The sequence below is a fragment of the Myxocyprinus asiaticus genome, chromosome 43, assembly GCF_019703515.2.
Source record: "Myxocyprinus asiaticus isolate MX2 ecotype Aquarium Trade chromosome 43, UBuf_Myxa_2, whole genome shotgun sequence".
NCBI classification, from domain to species: Eukaryota; Metazoa; Chordata; class Actinopteri; order Cypriniformes; family Catostomidae; genus Myxocyprinus; species Myxocyprinus asiaticus.
In genome coordinates, this window is record NC_059386.1 from 12,091,248 (window position 1) to 12,108,239 (window position 16,992).

At 43.9% G+C, this 16,992-nt stretch overlaps 1 protein-coding gene across 1 annotated transcript in view; it reads left to right on the top strand.

Moving 5' to 3' along the window:
• LOC127433252 (eosinophil peroxidase-like) overlaps nucleotides 1-16,019 on the top strand; it is a 37,338-nt gene extending 21,319 nt beyond the window's left edge. Inside the window, exon 14 of the mRNA XM_051684966.1 lies at nucleotides 15,601-16,019. Coding sequence (XP_051540926.1) covers nucleotides 15,601-16,019 — 419 coding nt within the window. The remainder of the gene's footprint in view (nucleotides 1-15,600) is intronic.
• The last annotated feature ends 973 nt before the right edge of the window (nucleotides 16,020-16,992 follow it).

A 16,992-nucleotide genomic window follows, 5' to 3' on the forward strand; every position in this document is an offset into this window, starting at 1 on the left:
CTGTAAACAAAAAGCTTAGTTAGCTCTTCAGTATTATAACAAGCGCATCTGTAGGTCTCCGTGCAGAGCGCGAGCCTGTAGTCCAACACCACATGTCAGCGAGAGACTCGCTCACTTTAAAGCTACACTATGTAACTTTTGGCCCTCTAGCGGTTAAAAAATAAAAACTGCATGCGTCTTGCGGAAGACAATTGTTTTGGTTGTGCTTTGGCTCTGCTCCTCTGCATAGATGAATGTGGTTCGAGACACCGGTGTACACATGGATACAGGACATCTTATCAGAGCGAATGGACAAATAAATAATGAAAGAAAGGAAAAGACGAATATCTGAAAGCATGTCATCTGAGCTGATAAGTGCCATATCGTATGCTGTTGTTTTTACTTACTGGAAACACTGATGTTTTGAAATAAATTATGTTACAAAAGTTAGGCAACGTTCATTAAAATTAGATATAATGATTGCTAGTCTGATAAGGTCAAATTTTGTAACGTTTTTTTATAACTGCAGGATATTCTGGCCAAATAGACCACTGTAGTAACTCATTTATAGATTGTCTTTGTTACCAACCAGTGGTCAACATCATTTCAAGACTCACATGTCCTTGGCAAGCCTAGAACTAAAGGATTTATTTATATAAATTATTGCCATTATAAAGAAAAATATACAAGTGTGCTACCAAGTGAAAATTTCTGCACTGATTACAGTATATTTATTGTATTTCACTACACACACGTTATTTTACAAAACCACAACGTTTTGCTGTTATTGTGAGTGTACGCAAATAAAAGTAAACCCTTTATAGTTTCGAATGATGTCTTACTCTTATCTGTATGACCAAAAATTTGTATTTTTTTGCTGTTCTCAGGGAAAAAGCCAGGTGATCATGCTGGTGACCAAAGAGGATTGACTATGTTATGTTATCAATATAAAAAAACAACTCAAACAGGAGCAATTCAAATATTGAATTTTGGGGCCATTTCCGACCCTGCACAATGCAATTTTTAGCCAATGCCTGATTAGCTTGATTGTTGTTAAGCTTAATGGAGGGATATTGCCTAAGTTCTGCTGGCTCTATGGAGATTTTTTATATTGGTTTAATTTCACAGCAGTGGCAAACAATGTCAAAGTTTAGGGCAAACATTATTGTGGCAGCGGGGGCGTGGTCAAGCATCTCTCCGGAGAGAGAGAAAGTGGTAAGGGCGCTTACACCTGAGTTAAATTATGTCTAACACCTGTCTCTAATTTCAGAGAGCACGGGGAGAGCGGCATAAATAGAGCCACACCGCAGGTAGACGAGAGAGAGAGCCTTGGCATGGACGGTGAAGCCAAGAGTTATTATTACAAAGTTGAGAGTTTATTTTGTGAACTAGTTTGTGGATTTTTTTAGACTGAGTTATCGAACAACGTAAAAGACTTGAGAGTGTGTATGTGCTGCAGAGAGGAAAATAAAAACACTTACCTGAACCAGGAAATCTGTTTCTCGCCTCCTCCTTCCACTGAGAAGTGTTACACTGGTGCCAAAACCCGGGAATTGAAGTTTGGTTGAAGATGGATGGAAGTCGCCCCGTTTAGTCCTCCCAGTTGGCGGAGATCCTCCAAGCCCTCGCTGGCCTACATCGGAACCACCAGCAATCCCTCGGCCAGTGGGCGGCCCGACTCATACCGCTACTGTCCGGGGAAGCCCAACTCGTGGCTCAACAACTACCAGCGACGAGCCTCCTGGCTTATGGAGACTTAAGGAAAGCCATCCTGCAACGGGTTGGTCGAAGTCCGGAAGAAAGTCGTCAACTCTTCCGGAGCCTGAAGCTGGAGAGCTCCAACCGCCCGTTTGCCTTCGCCCAACGGCTCCGCGACGGGATCATCGACCAGGTGGTACTGGAGCAATTAATACATCAACTGCCAAAAGGGACGGCGGAGTGGGTCCAGTGCCACCGCCTGGCGTCGCTGGAGGAAGCCATCCAGCTTGCGGAGGACCACATGGTGGCGATCCCGAGGGCGGAAGAGCCCTCCCACTCTCTCTCTCTTCCCCCGTCTCATTTCCTTCCCCTCTCTCCTCTCGTTCTGCTCTCTCCAGGTCCCGTTCCTGCCCCACACAGACGAGGAGGACATCAGCCACTGAGACCAGTTCCCCGGGTGTGGGAGCCGACACCTTCCCCTATCCCGATGCCCCGCTGCTCTCCCCCTCGGGGGGGGGGGGCGCCCGCCGACGCAAGTGCGGGCGTAACGCCTGGGCCAGCCTGCTGGAGGTGCGGCGACCCGGACCACTTCTGTGATCAGTGCCCTCTGATGGAGCTGGGAACAGTGGTGCGGGTCTCTGACCTCCCGCAGGCTGCCCCCGACCGGGCCGGAGCGTACCGGATACCGGTAAGTGTCAAGGGGGGTACTCACCAAGCGTTGGTGGACACCGGGTGTAATCAAACCACTATCCACCAACGCTTGGTTCAACCCGAGGCATTGGACACCACTAAAATGGTGAGGGTGAAATGTGTGCATGGGGATATTCACAAGTATCTGGTGGTGACCCTGACGATTAAATTCCGGGGGAAAAGCATAGAGTGGAGGCCGCGGTTAGTTCCCACCTCACCCATCCGCTGATTTTGGGGACCGATTGGCCTGATTTTAGAGTTTTATTAAAGGGAATTTGCGCAGATGGGTCCTGTATGAAGTTAGGGAGATGTGTAATGTGCGATGCTCTGGCAGGGGAGGTGGAGCCGGGGCCGTCCTCAACAGCTCCATGTCATAATGACGAGAGAGGGGGAGAGGCTGCAGCCCTGAGGGGGATTTCCCTTTGGAGCAGTCACGAGACGAAACCCTCAAACACGCCTTCGACCAAGTGAGAGTCATCGATGGTCAATGACTCCAGCCGGACATCGCCCTTTCATACCCCTATTTTGCGATTATACGCAAGCGGTTGTATAGAGTGACACAGGACACTCAAACTAAAGAGGATACAACCCAACTTTTGATTCCAAGGAGCCGTGGGGAAATGGTATTCCAGGTGGCTCATTATAATCCCATGGCAGGTCCCTTAGGAGAAAGGAAAACATTGAACCGTCTAATAGCCCGTTTCTATTGGCCGGGCATTGGCGGCGATGTCCGCAGGTGGTGTGCGGCATGCCGTGAATGCCAACTGGTTAACCCACTGGGCACCCCAAAAGCGCCATTGCGCCCTCTCCCTTTGATCGAGGTCCCCTTTGAGAGAATTGGAATGGACCTCGTCGGGCCATTAGAACGCTCAGCACGCGGACATCGCTTTGTATTGGTCCTGGTGGACTATGCAATGCGATATCCGGAAGCGGTGCCTCTTCGCAACATCTCAGCATGCAGTTTTGCGGAGGCACTCTTCAAAATAATCTCCCAGGTGGGGATTCCGAAAGAAATCCTCACCGATCAGGGCACAACGTTTATGTCACGGACACTACGCGAACTGTACGTGTTGTTAAATATTAAATCGATTCGCACCAGAGTATATCATCCTCAAACGGATGGCTTGGTGGAACGATTTAATAAAACCCTCAAAAACATGATTCGTAAGTTCGTGCACGACAATGCTAGAAATTGGGATAAATGGCTCGACCCCCTGTTATTTGCAGTACAAGAGGTCCCGCAAGCCTCCACTGGCTTCTACCCATTCGAGCTGCTGTATGGGCAATGCCAACGCGGCGTGCTTGATGTATTGCGAGAGGCCTGGGAGGAGGGACCTTCAAACAGCAAAAATGAAATTCAATACGTTCTTGATCTTAGAGCAAAACTCCACACTTTGGGACAGTTAACACAGGAGAATTTGCTCCAAGCTCAAGAACGACAGTGCCGACTGTATGACAGGGGAGCTCAGCTAAGGGAATTTGCACCGGGAGATAAAGTGCTTGTATTGCTTCCCACATCGAGCTCTAAATTACTCGCCAAGTGGCAAGGACCCTTTGAGGTCACACGACGAGTGGGAGATCTCGATTATGAGGTTAAACGAACCAATAGAGGGGGCACATGTCAAATATACCACCTCAATCTCCTGAAATTGTGGAGGGAGGCGGTTCCCGTGGCGTTGGCTATGGTAGTTCCCGAGAAGGTGGAGCTCGGACCGGAGGTGAGTTCAAAACATAAACAGTTCACCCCGGTCACTTGCGGAGACCACCTCTCACCGAGTCAACTCGCGGAGGTTGCTAGGTTGCAACAGGAGTTTGCGGATGTGTTCTCCCCTCTACCGGGATGTACAAACCTCATCCACCACCACATCGAGACCGAGCCGGGGGTCGTGGTACGTAGCCGCCCCTATCAATTACCCGAACACAAGAAGAAATCGTTCGGGAAGATGCAATGCTCGATATGGGGGTAATAGAAGAATCCCACAGCAATTGATCCAGCCCAGTTGTTCTAGTGCCTAAGAGCGACGGGTCTGTGCGATTCTGTGTGGATTATAGGAAAGTCAACGCGGTGTCTAAATTTGATGCATATCCAATGCCTCGCGTTGATGAGTTGCTCGATCGGTTGGGCACTGCTCAATTTTATTCGACATTGGATTTGACGAAGGGTTATTGGCAGATCCCCTTGACACCAATTTCCCGTGAGAAAACCGCCTTCTCCACACCGTTTGGATTACACCAGTTTGTGACACTTCCGTTCGGTTTGTTTGGGGCCCCGGCTACATTTCAGCGTCTCATGGACCGAATCCTCAGACCGCATTCAGCTTACACCGCTGCCTATTTAGATGACATCATCATTTATAGCAATGATTGGCAGTGGCACATGCAACATCTGAGGGCGGTTCTGAGATCGCTGCGCCGAGTGGGACTCACAGCAAACCCAAAGAAGTGCGCGATTGGGCGGGTGGAGGTACGGTATCTGGGGTTCCACTTGGGCCATGGGCAGGTGCGTCCCCAAATTGACAAGACAGTGGCGATTGCGACCTGCCCAAGACCCAAGGCCCAAAAGACCCAAAAAGGGGGTGAGACAGTTCCTGGGGCTGGCTGGCTATTATAGAAGGTTCGTACCTAATTATTTGGACGTCACCAGCCCGCTGACTGATCTCACTAAAAAGGGAGCTCCAGACCCGGTCCAGTGGACAGAGCAGTGTCAGCGGGTGGTCACGCAAGTTAAAGCCACACTTTGCGGGGGGGTGCTTTTACATTCACCTGACTTCTCTCTCCCTTTTGTTTTACAGACAGATGCTTCAGACAGAGGGCTGGGGGCTGTACTCTCGCAGGTGGTGGAGGGGGAGGAGCGCCCGGTGCTGTACATTAGCCGTAAGCTCTCGTTGAGGGAAACTAAGTACAGCACCGTGGAAAAGGAGTGTCTCGCCATCAAGTGGGCGGTCCTCACTCTCCGATACTACCTGTTGGGGCAGGCCTTCACCCTCTGTTCTGATCACACCCCACTCCAGTGGCTCCACCGCATGAAAGATACCAATGCCCGGATCACCCGTTGGTACCTGGCTCTTCAGCCGTTTAAGTTCAAGGTGGTCCACAGACCGGGGGCGCAGATGGCTGTCGCCGACTTCCTTTCCAGGAATGGGGGGGGAGTGGTAGACAGGCCGGATGCCGCCCCAGCCTAAGTTGGGCGATGGGGATATGTGGCAGCGGGGGCGTGGTCAAGCATCTCTCCGGAGAGAGAAAAAGCAGTAAGGGCGCTTACACCTGAGTTAAATTATGTCTAACACCTGTCTCTAATTTCAGTGAGCACGGGGAGAGCGGCATAAATAGAGCCACACCGCAGGTAGACGAGAGAGAGAGCCTGGGCATGGACTGTGAAGCCAAGAGTTATTATTACAAAGTTGAGAGTTTATTTTGTGAACTAGTTTGTGGATTTTTTTAGACTGAGTTATTGAACAACGTAAAAGCCTTGAGAGTGTGAATGTGCTGCAGAGAGGAAAATAAAAACGCTTACCTGAACCAGGAAATCTGCTTCCACTGAGAAGTGTTACAATTATCCTTACCTGGCTGTCACATATGAAGGCTGGTCAGGTAGACTTCGATGTTGCTCCTCAGGGCGCTCGTTCTGCATGCGTTAACTGTGTGGAGGCTGTGACAAAGAATGTCAAAGAGGGGAAGGGGCAGGGGCTCGTGTGGTCTTGCAGAGTTACAACTTAAATGCAGATGTCGGGCACACGTTTAATTGAGAATTGATGCCAAGGGCCAAATTCAATTTAAATTATATTAAAATATAAATTAAAAAATAAGAAATGACTTGCAAAAAGGGCACTTATCTAGTGAAAGAGGGCAGGTGCTTGAGCACTACTTGGGGTCTGTCTGTGCACGTGACTGCCTGCCTGAGTTTCGTCGACAGTTGGATGCGGCACGAAATTTGACGGAGGCGGCTGCCTCATAATTCTCAAATGAAGGAAAAACCTGTGATGACACTTGATCATAAGTTACTCGTGCTCAAAATATTTTTTTTTGTCAAATTCACATCAACACAGCAAAATGCAGCATTTGCTGATATTAATAAAATATGCAATAAATGTTCCTATGTCAATACATTCAGCCGTAACTACACAAAAATCTCCTCAGCATTTACTGTATCAGCAGCATGGACTGGAACCATGCGGGTCTTGTGTCAAACGGCCCGCACCAGAGAACAAATTGTTGCTTATTTGCCAAAGTTCATGGAATGAAATGTATTCAGAAGTTATGTTTGAGGTCAACGAAATGAGGCTGCAATTTTTTTGTGCTGTCTTTGCGATATTTCCGGGATGGCAAGCGCTCTCTCGCATGCTGGTGTTCAGAGCCCCTCTCCCAGATTTACGGTGACTTATATATCTACTGAACAAAAATTGACTTTTCCCAGTCAGTGGGTGTTTTCAAACCATTAAGATTCCCTACTTTCATAGTTAGTTAGTTTAGAAATGCCCATGCTGGTTAGGAAACGCCCCCTGATTTCCACACTGAGATTCCCTACTTTCATTGGATAGTTTAGAAATGCCCATCCCAGTTTGAAAATGCCCACAGATTTGAAAACACCCATTACTATTCTGCAGAGACCTATACTTCGATTTACGTGCATCTAAATATCACATATGCCGAACATTGTAAGCATTATTTTTAAATAGATCAAGATTGAATATCGTCAATAGCCTTAAAAATTATGAGATAATTTTTGAAGCCATTGAAGCCAACCCTAGATTACTGCACCTCTTTGAAACCTGTTTTGTTCGAGTAATATGACAAAATATATTCTTTACAGTATTATTGCTGTGCTGGATTGTCATATTAGTTTTGTACTACTATTTTTTATGCTGATTTCTGATGTTCTCACAGAAACAATACACAATCCAAACATGCACAGTCTTTACTTCACAATATACTTTTGAAATATACTCTGGAGTAGCTGCAATACTTTCTAAATGAAGAATTTGGTTAATTGGTTTACAAGCAGTCCATTTATGTAAAAAAACAAACAAAACAAAAAAACATATCAGTATAATACATTATAGACACAGTCTCTTCAACTATATGTGCTGAATGAAGCCATAAAAAGGTCTTAGATCACACTTAGATAATATTCACAGCTTGTGCTTTGAGGAGTTTGATGTCTGCTTATTTTTGAAAGATGCTTTTTTTTTTTTTTTTTTTTTTTTGCATAATGATCGAAACCACTTTAAACAACAGTACAACCCATTGAGGGGACTGTAAGATCCCTGTCAAAAACCATACAGCTCTGATGAAAATTAAGAGACCACTCCAAATGTTCAGTTTCTCTGGATTTACTATTTATAGGTATGTGTTTGAGTAAAATGAATTTTTTATTTTTTTATTTAATAAACTACTGACAACATTTCTCCCAAATTCCAAATACAAATATTTAGAGCATTTATGTATTTGCAGAAAATGACAACTGGTCAAAATAACAAAAAAGATGCAGTGTTTTCAGACCTCGAATAATGCAAAGTAAACAAGTTCATATTCAACACATTACTGATGTTTATCTTAGGAAGAGTTCAGAAATCAATATTTGGTGGAATAACGTCCTGGTTACTTTCGTAACCTCTGTTCCCTGATGGAGGGAACAAGACGTTGTGTCAATGTAGTGACACTAGGGGTCACCCCGAACACCTCTGCTTTTTGAAAAAAGGCCAATGGGAATTGGCGAGTGGAATTTGCATGTCACTCCCCCGGACATACGAGTATAAAAGGAGCTGGTATGAAACCACTCATTCAGGTTTTGTGCTGAGGAGCCGAGACAAGGTCCCGGCCATTTCAGTGGGTAGTTCAGCATTGTGGCAAGAGGGACACAACGTCTCGTTCCCTCCATCAGGGAACGGAGGTTATGAAAGTAACCAGGACATTCCCTATCTGTCACTTACTCGACGTTGTGTCAATGTAGTGACACTAGGGGTCCCTATACAAAATGCCACAACTAGCTGAACTGTGTTACGTGGACTGGCGGTGCGAGACGGGCAGACCGCTGTGTGCCTCGTAGCCAGCGCACCAAGCCATCACGTAACCTCCCCCAATGCTCTTATGAGCCTCGAACGGTCCTTCGGGAACAAGTCGACTGCCCAACAAATAGGGACAGGCTAGCCCAGCCGTGGCCTCTTTTCCTCTTTTTTTCTCCCCAAAAAGAGTGGAATTTGTTAACTGACTGGGGGCCATAAATGTCTATGTCGGGGGGGTGTCACTCCCAAGGGGAAGACACTGCGGAGACCACAACCCGCCCAGAGAAGGGGGTATATTTCGAGTGGAAATACGTTACATGGTCTTGTCGGAAGTATGTCATGTGGAGAAGTCGCATGGTCGGTCCTACCCGAGGGGGGAGGAGTTTCTACAAGCATGGTGACCGGGGCAGAGGGGCCTCTGCCCAAGGAAGACGCAGTTTACCGACAGGAAAACGATTTAGCAGAAGATATATCACATGGGGTCACATATGGGGAACCAGCATATGTGAAGCACCTACCACAGTACAGGGCTTAGTTAGCACATGTACTGGGCTGGCAGTGTGTTTCTCTGCAAACTCGTCTGCCACAGGGCTAAGGAGGAAAGTCATCCAGGGATCACAACTTGTGAACACGACTGGGAGTCAAAGGCGCACGTTTTCACTTCATGGGAGGAGAAAGGTGCTATACGCAAGCGGTACACCAGGCCAGCTGTCCCGGAACTTACCTGTTTGGACCTGACAAAACACGGGATGAAACAGGTTCAACCCGGAGATTATAGAACATCGCAAAGGTGTTGGGTGTCGCCCAGCCCGCTGCTCTGCAGATGTCTGCCAAAGAGGCGCCACTGGTCAGGGCCCAGGAGGCCGCTACACTCCTAGTAGAGTTGGGTCATAGCGCCACGAGGGGCGGCACATCCTGAGCGTGATATGCCATCACGATTGTGACCCAATAGGCGATCCTCTGTTTGGAGACAGCGCTTCCTTTCCACTGTCCACCAAAGCAGACAAAGAGCTGCTCGGAGCTTCTAAAGCTCTGCATGCGATCCAAATAGATGCGTAAAGTATGCACCGGACACAGCACCACCAAAGCTGGGTCTGCCTCCTCCTGGGGCAGTGCTTGCAGGTTCACGACCTGATCCCTAAACGGGGCCAAACTCCAGGCACGTTTCGCTGACAGAGAACGCCTGCAGGTCCCCTACCCTCTTGATGGAAGTGAGCGCAGTCAGGAGGGCAGTCTTCAAAGAGAGTGCCTTAAGCTCAGCTGACTCCAGGAGCTCGAAGGGGGATCCCTGTAGACCCTGAAGAACTACAGAGAGGTCCCATGATACAGGCACCTTGTAGAGGGAGCCCTAGCCTGAGTGATCATGTCTACCACCACGGGTGGAAGGCCACTTAGGTCTTCTGCGTCCCGTCCAAGGGCCAGACGTGGAGATTCTAGAGGTCTGGTCACGGGTGCCAGATGGTGCCCCGTCCCTGAGAAAGAAGGTCCTTCCTCAGGAGAATTAGCCAGGGGGGTCTGTCAGCTAGGTCGTTCCAAGGGCTGAAGAGGCGGCGACAGATCGGCGTGATGTCCATGCGATGTGTCTCGCAGTGCCATGCCCATCTCGGGACTCGAGTCTGAAGCCAGTGCTGAAGCGGTCTCATATGCATCAACCCGAGATGTGTGGCAACCGCAGAGGATGCCATATGCCCCAGGAGCCTCTGAAAAAGTCTAAGTGGAACCACTGTCTTCTGTCTGAACGCCTTCAGCACCGACTATGAGCGCACGTTCGTGAGGCACACCGTCATCAAGACTGAGTCCAACTCCAAGCCTAGAAAAGAGATGCTCTGAACCGGGGAGAGCTTGCTCTTTTCCCAGTTGACCCGAAGCCCTAGACGGCTGAGGTGCCTGAGTACAAGGTTCCTGTGTGCACACAGTAACTCTCGAGAGTGAGCTAAGATCAGCCAGTCGTCGAGGTAGTTGAGTATGCGGATGCCCACTTCCCTTAGCGGGGCAAGGGCTGCCTCTGTGACCTTCGTGAAGACACGAGGGGACAAGGGCAGGCCGAAGGGGAGGACCTTGTACTGGTACGCCCGGCCCTCGAAAGCAAACCGCAGGAAGGGTCTGTGTCGGGGTAAAACCGAGATATGGAAATACGCGTCTTTCAGGTCTACCGCTGCGAACCAATCTTGATGCCGGACGCTTGCTAAAATGCATTTTTGCATTTAATCGTAGAAAACATTCCCTGTCTTAGGTCAGTTAGGATCACTACTTTATTTTAAGAATGTGAAATGTCAGAATAATAGTAGAGAGAATTATTTATTTCAGCTTTATTCCTTTCATCACATTCCCAGTGGGTCAGAAGTTTTGCATACACTTTGTTAGTATTTGGTATCATTGCCTTTAAATTGTTTAACTTGGGTCAAACTTTTTGGGTAGCCTTCTGCAAGCTTCTCACAGTAAGTTGCTGGAATTTTGCCCGTTCCTCAAGACAGAATTGGTGTACCTGAGTCAGGTTTGTAGGTCTCCTTGCTCGCACACACTTTTTCAGTTCTGCCCACAAATTTTCTATTGGATTGAGGTCAGGGCTTTGTGTTGGCCACTCCAACACCTTGACTTTGTTGTCTTTAAGCAATTTTGCCACAACTTTGGAGGTATGCTTAGGGGCATTGTCCATTTGGAAGACCCATTTGCAACTGAGCTTTAACTTCCTGGCTGATGTCTTGAGATGTTGCTTCAATGTATCCACATAATTTTCCTTCCTCATGATGCCATCTATTTTGTGAAGTGCACCAGTCCCTCCTGCAGCAAAGCACCCCCACAACATGATGCTGCCACTCCCATGCTTCACGGTTGGGATGGTGTTCTTTGGATTGCAAGTCTCACCCTTTTTTCCTCCGAACATATGTCATTATCTTATGGTCATTAGGGCCAAACGGTTACATTTTTGTTTCATAAGAACAGAGGACATTTCTCCAAAAAGTAAGATCTTTGTCCCCATGTGCACTTGCAAACTGTAGTCTGGCTTTTTTTATGGCGGTGTTTACCTCCAGCATCTTCACAAGGTCATTTGCTGTTGTTCTGGGATTGATTTACACTTTTCGCACCAAACTGCTTTCATCTCTAGGAGACAGAATGCGTCTCCTTCCTGAGCGGTATGATGGCTGCTTGGTCCCATGGTGTTTATACTTGCATACTATTGTTTGAACAGATGAACGTGGCACCTTCAGGCATTTGGAAATTGCTCCCAAGGATGAACCAGACTTGTGGAGGTCCAAAAAAATAATAATTCTGAGGTCTTGGCTGATTTCTTTTGATTTTCCCATGATGTCAAGCAAAGAAGCACTGAGTTTGAAGGTAAGCCTTAAAATACATCCAAAGGTACACCTCCAATTCAGTACACCTCCTATCAGAAGCTAATTGGCTAACTGTCTAAAGGCTTGACATCATTTTCTGGAATTTTCCAAGCTGCTTAAAGGCACAGTTAACTTTGTGTATGTAAACTTCTGACCCACTAGAATTGTGATATAGTCAATTAAAAGTTAAATAATCTGTCTGTAAACAGTTGTTGGAAAAATTACTTGTGTCATGCACAAAGTAGATGTCCTATACAACTTGCCAAAACTATAGTTTGCTATTATTAAATCTGTGGAGTGGTTGAGTAAGATGAGTAAAGAGCACTTTTGCATAAATATATGTCATATTTATATCTGCACATGTATTTTGCTATGAATATATTCCAAATGGACTCCTCTTTTTATAATGTCTAGATTAATGCCTGGATAATATAACACAAGGAAGTGATATAAATACACATGGAATAATGTACATTATTAAGAATTACATGGATAGGATAAAATAGTATGCATAATATTAAAAATAATATAAAAGAAAACACTGGCTCATGGTCTTTTTTTATTTAAATTATTGCAATACTTTGTTATATTATAGGAATCCAAAGGCCATAGGAATTCATTGTTCCCGTTCAATAGCTTGTTACGAACAATTGCTTCCAAAAAATGGATTTGGTGTGAACAGGCCTTAAATCAGTCTACTTCTCATTAACTGGTTTGTCATGAGTCATGTAATATATATGATTTATAATGTTTAAGATGTCAGCTTACATGTAGCAGACTCCAAGCAATACAAGACCACAAGCATTTAATTTGGGCAAAGTAGTTTAGTAACTGAGGTGCAGCAAGCTAGCCAAATATATTTAACTATGGCTTCATGAATGGGTTAGCTAGCTAGCTTGTTGAGCACAAATAGAAACAGCTTATTTACCCAACATTAGTTAAGTAACAATACAATAATATTTATATTGACAGAGAAATGTGATTTCCTATAACAACTTAAGTGAACACAAAACAGATCCACTTAAGAATCCATTCCCTTTAATGGTCCACATACAATGTTGGGTGAAAAATGTGCCAATAAATCTGGCTTTATGTTCACTGAACATTTTTTTATGTTAATTTTGCAGCTACATTATCAATGTACATAGTTAACAATAAATATTTTCTTAATAGGTTACACCTTTATTAATGTAATTCTTTTGTCTACTCTATTTTATAATGAAATGTGCAGTTATAGAAAAAGTGGTTTTGATGCATCGCTAAAAACATGTAGAATTTGTTCAATTATTCCAAGCAAAGTCTAATTTAAAATAATTATTTTCCATTTCGGCCTAGGATTTTCATTTCGGTGCATGACTAGTGAGTATGTCCAGATGAAGTTGTGAGCTAAACTAGATTACCAGATCCATGTAATCAGCACACAGAGGGGCACACTGTTGCTCTTGTGATGATGTCAGCATTGCGCAGCCTGGTCTCATGAAATTTACGTGTGTATTGCAACGTTTTTGCAAAACTGAAATTATGTGCTTCAAAACACGTTTGGCTGCACTTTTCAGGAGAAATGTACAGTAAGGGGCGCCAAAACTAAGCAAAATGAGGTTGTAATCAGATAAGGTTTTTAAGGTAATTTTAGATGGAGGTTTTAATAAAAACACCTCCCTAATCTAAAACTTTACCCTAAACTTAACCAATCTTGTCTGGAAAGAGAAATTAGACTTTAACAAAACAGACATCCTTACCCTTAACCAACACCTAAACTTTACCGATAGTGTTTTAAAATGCAGAAGCAAAATGAAAAGCAAATTTTCTGAAGCAACCACATCAATTCGTGTCACTTCTATATCTCTGTCGTGTAATGTGTCAGCTTGAGTTCTTGTCTGGTTTTGAACCACGGTCCTCTAAGTCAAAAGTCCAACACTCTTATGAGGTGAGCTACCTCGCAAGTTAATTATATTGGAATAAGTGCATATATGTAGGTGGGTCTGTAATACAAGTGTTAAAATTTATAATTTTTCAAAAGATGTGTTAGAGTAAATGTGTGTCGATATCATAACATTGCAGGGTCTGAGTAATAGAGAGAAATATAAGTGTTTATAAAGTCATAATCAGCCATTAAAGTCATGATATGAGTAAAAGTGAATAAAACACAGTTGTTGTAGTGCATCTAGTGTTCATTTCACCTGGAAACTGCAGGAAATTGTACCTGGAGTCACGTATGACAAGTTTTGCAAAAATGTATATAGAGTCAGAATGAGAACAGTAAGAATTGACACCTGTGGGAAATTATCTCTAACAGCTGTTCTGTGTTTCAGTGAGAGCTGGTGGGGGATAAAAATGTTTGTCCAGACTGCCGGAGGGGAGAGAAAGAGAGACGCACACAGCAGAGTCCAGTGTGTGCATTTATATGATGCTGAAAAGCAAACCTTAGGTGCTTGCACTGAAAAGTGTATCAAATAAAGACTTATTGGATTGTTTATCCGGCACCCTCTTCCTCCTGCACAACCCAGCAAGAGATGTAGTAGGCTACTCACGAAATCGGAGACCCTTCCCTTGAATTCTGAACACAAGTAGCCACAGGAGATGCATGTTGTCACAAGGTGTAAACAGGGATGTGTCTTTGCTGACCACTTGTGATTTGACACCTAAGATCAGAAATAAGATCTAATTGTCAGGATCCTGTCACCTTTGTCAGTTTTATTGTGGTGACAGAACCCTGACACGTATGTTCTATGTCTCTGTGTAAGTGCATGGCTTGGTTGTTTTCCTTGCCATGTGCTCTTCTGTCTAGTCTGTGTTTCATGTTCAGAACCTGGTGTTTGGATCCTGACTCTTTGGTCTGGTATGGTCTTGTTTCTGAGTCAGGATCCGGATACTCATGCTCCATGTCTTGTCTTTGTGAGCGTAAGGCTTCGTGTCTCTTGCCATGCACTCTTGTCTGGTCTTGTCTTTTTGTTTGAGCACATGGCTAATGATGACTTCATTAGCATGTGTTTTATTGTCTTGTCTTTGTGTTTGTTTGAGCACATGGCCGATGACTGCTTCATTGCCATGTGCTCTTCCTGTCCGGTGTGTTTTGTGAGCAAATGGTTCTTGTTAAGTTGTTTGCCATGTGCTCTCCTGTCTCTCGTCTTGACCCTGCCCCCTTGTTACCTCTTTATTAGTTAATTTGCTTCACCTGCTATCCTTATTACCCTCCTCGTTTTCTTTCCTATTTAACCCCATTGTGTTTTTTGTCTTGTGCCAGTTCATTGTGGTTTATCACCCTGTTAGGTTCTCCCGTGTTGGTTCCTGTCTTGCCCTGTCATATCTGTTCCAGCCTGGAGCATCGAACCCAGTCTGTTCTGCAGTGTTCTGCCCTGGTCCTTTAAGTTTTCCCCTTTGGGTAGTTTTTGTTTGATTTGTTTATTGTTTGAGTATTAAATAAAAGCCCATTCTTCTCACTTTCTACAAGTCCTCGCCCTCTCTTCTACAGTTCCTAACACTAATATCAGATGTAAGCAGGGCCTCCGTGTTCTTTTTTTGAATCATACCTGATAATAGAACTAACCAACATTAAACAATGGAGGCAATATTAGATAAACAACATTAGAACAACAGTTATGCTTCTATTTTGCTAATGAACTTCCCAGGCCAGACAGAAGAATTATGCACTGATAAACTACAAATTATACTAAGCAGGGATAGTTAACGATAATACTTGTCATGCAAGTTCCAGGCCCATAACATTAGAATGCTATACCACTCTGATCTGCCTACTTTAAAATTAAAAAGATTCTTTGTAACAAAGTATGAATCTGAAATAAAATATGAATCTGAAATCAAGTATAAAGGAATGTTAATATCACTTAAAGATTTTTTTAACTTCCTCTCTAATCCAGGTCTTCGTGGTTTAGCAGGCCCACCTGGACCTCCTGGACCACCCGTTAATACCACAAGACAACAGTCTGCCTTCTTTGCTTCCCTTGGCACAATCCTCCCGGTCTCTGCTAAAGTTGTTGTGTTCAGTAAGGTCCTTTACAATGGCCAGAACCATTATAACCAAACAAAAGGGTTGTTCTACTGCAATATACCTGGTGTATATGAATTTCAGTTCTCATGCATAGGAACTAGAACATTGGGCACTGTGACCTTAAAGAAAAACCAAATTGTACAGCTAACTGCTGAAACAATTAAACTAAATGTTAGAAAATTAGCTGAAGGGCTGGTAGTTCTGAGGCTTGAGAAAGGAGACCGTGTGTGGATAGAGACTTCTCGGGGTGCAAATGGAATAACCAGTTCCAGCTACTTCTCTGGCCATATTCTCTTCGCTGATTAAGGAATCTATTATGAAAAATGTTTTCACATCATATTTCATTCCTTATTTTTAAAAAAGCAAGCAAATGCTAAATATCCTGGTTCAGATAAAAAAAAAAAAAAAAAATTATAAAAAAATTCCACTGTTTGGAAACTCTGAGATTCTTGCTAAATGAATGAATTCTTGTTTATTAGAACAGCAAGAAAAAAAGTACATTCAGATATGTTGTGAGTAAATTCATTTGCCCTAAACCAAACAGTGTTTTTTGTACAAAACAACTTTTTGTACTTTAAATGTTTTTGTTTGTTTTACAGTGTGATTGCTTATTTGTCCTGCTCTGAGTTTTATTTTAAACAAAGAATGTAAACTGTTTTTATCAAACACCATGTTTAAGGGTTCAGTTATACAAATTGTTTAAATTGAAGCATTTTTTTAATGCTAAACTATATTCATTGTTTAGTAGCATTCTTGGAACTATTTCGTGCATTAGCTCATTTCTTTTTTTATTTTTATTATTTATTTTTTTTCATATTGCAGCAACATATTTTGTAGTCCATTCTGTGAAAACTATATTTTCTGCATGCTTTAAGTGAAATTAAAAAAAACTTTATTTATCATCCATTGATTAGCAGTCCTTTTCTACTTTCTAAATGCTGAGGTTTCAGAGTGTTAATACTTATAATACAAAATAAGACATAATATCATATGTCTGCCTATGACACAACTATTAATCCTGATCTACAACTGTAATGTGTCCACATGAAAATGAGGTCTTTACTAAAATTGTCTGGTGGAAACAAAAATTAAAAACAAACTGCACCCCTAGTATCTCTGCAGTGGTATGGGGTGTAATGACGGTGTGGATGTTTTCCCCATTCCCCACTTTTTCCCCATCCTGTTTCCTGTCTCCACTCTTAATTTTTCCTTTAATACTACTTTTATTAATAAATAAAAATTTATATAAAGGTTGATTTCCTCACAGTAATTTGTTCAC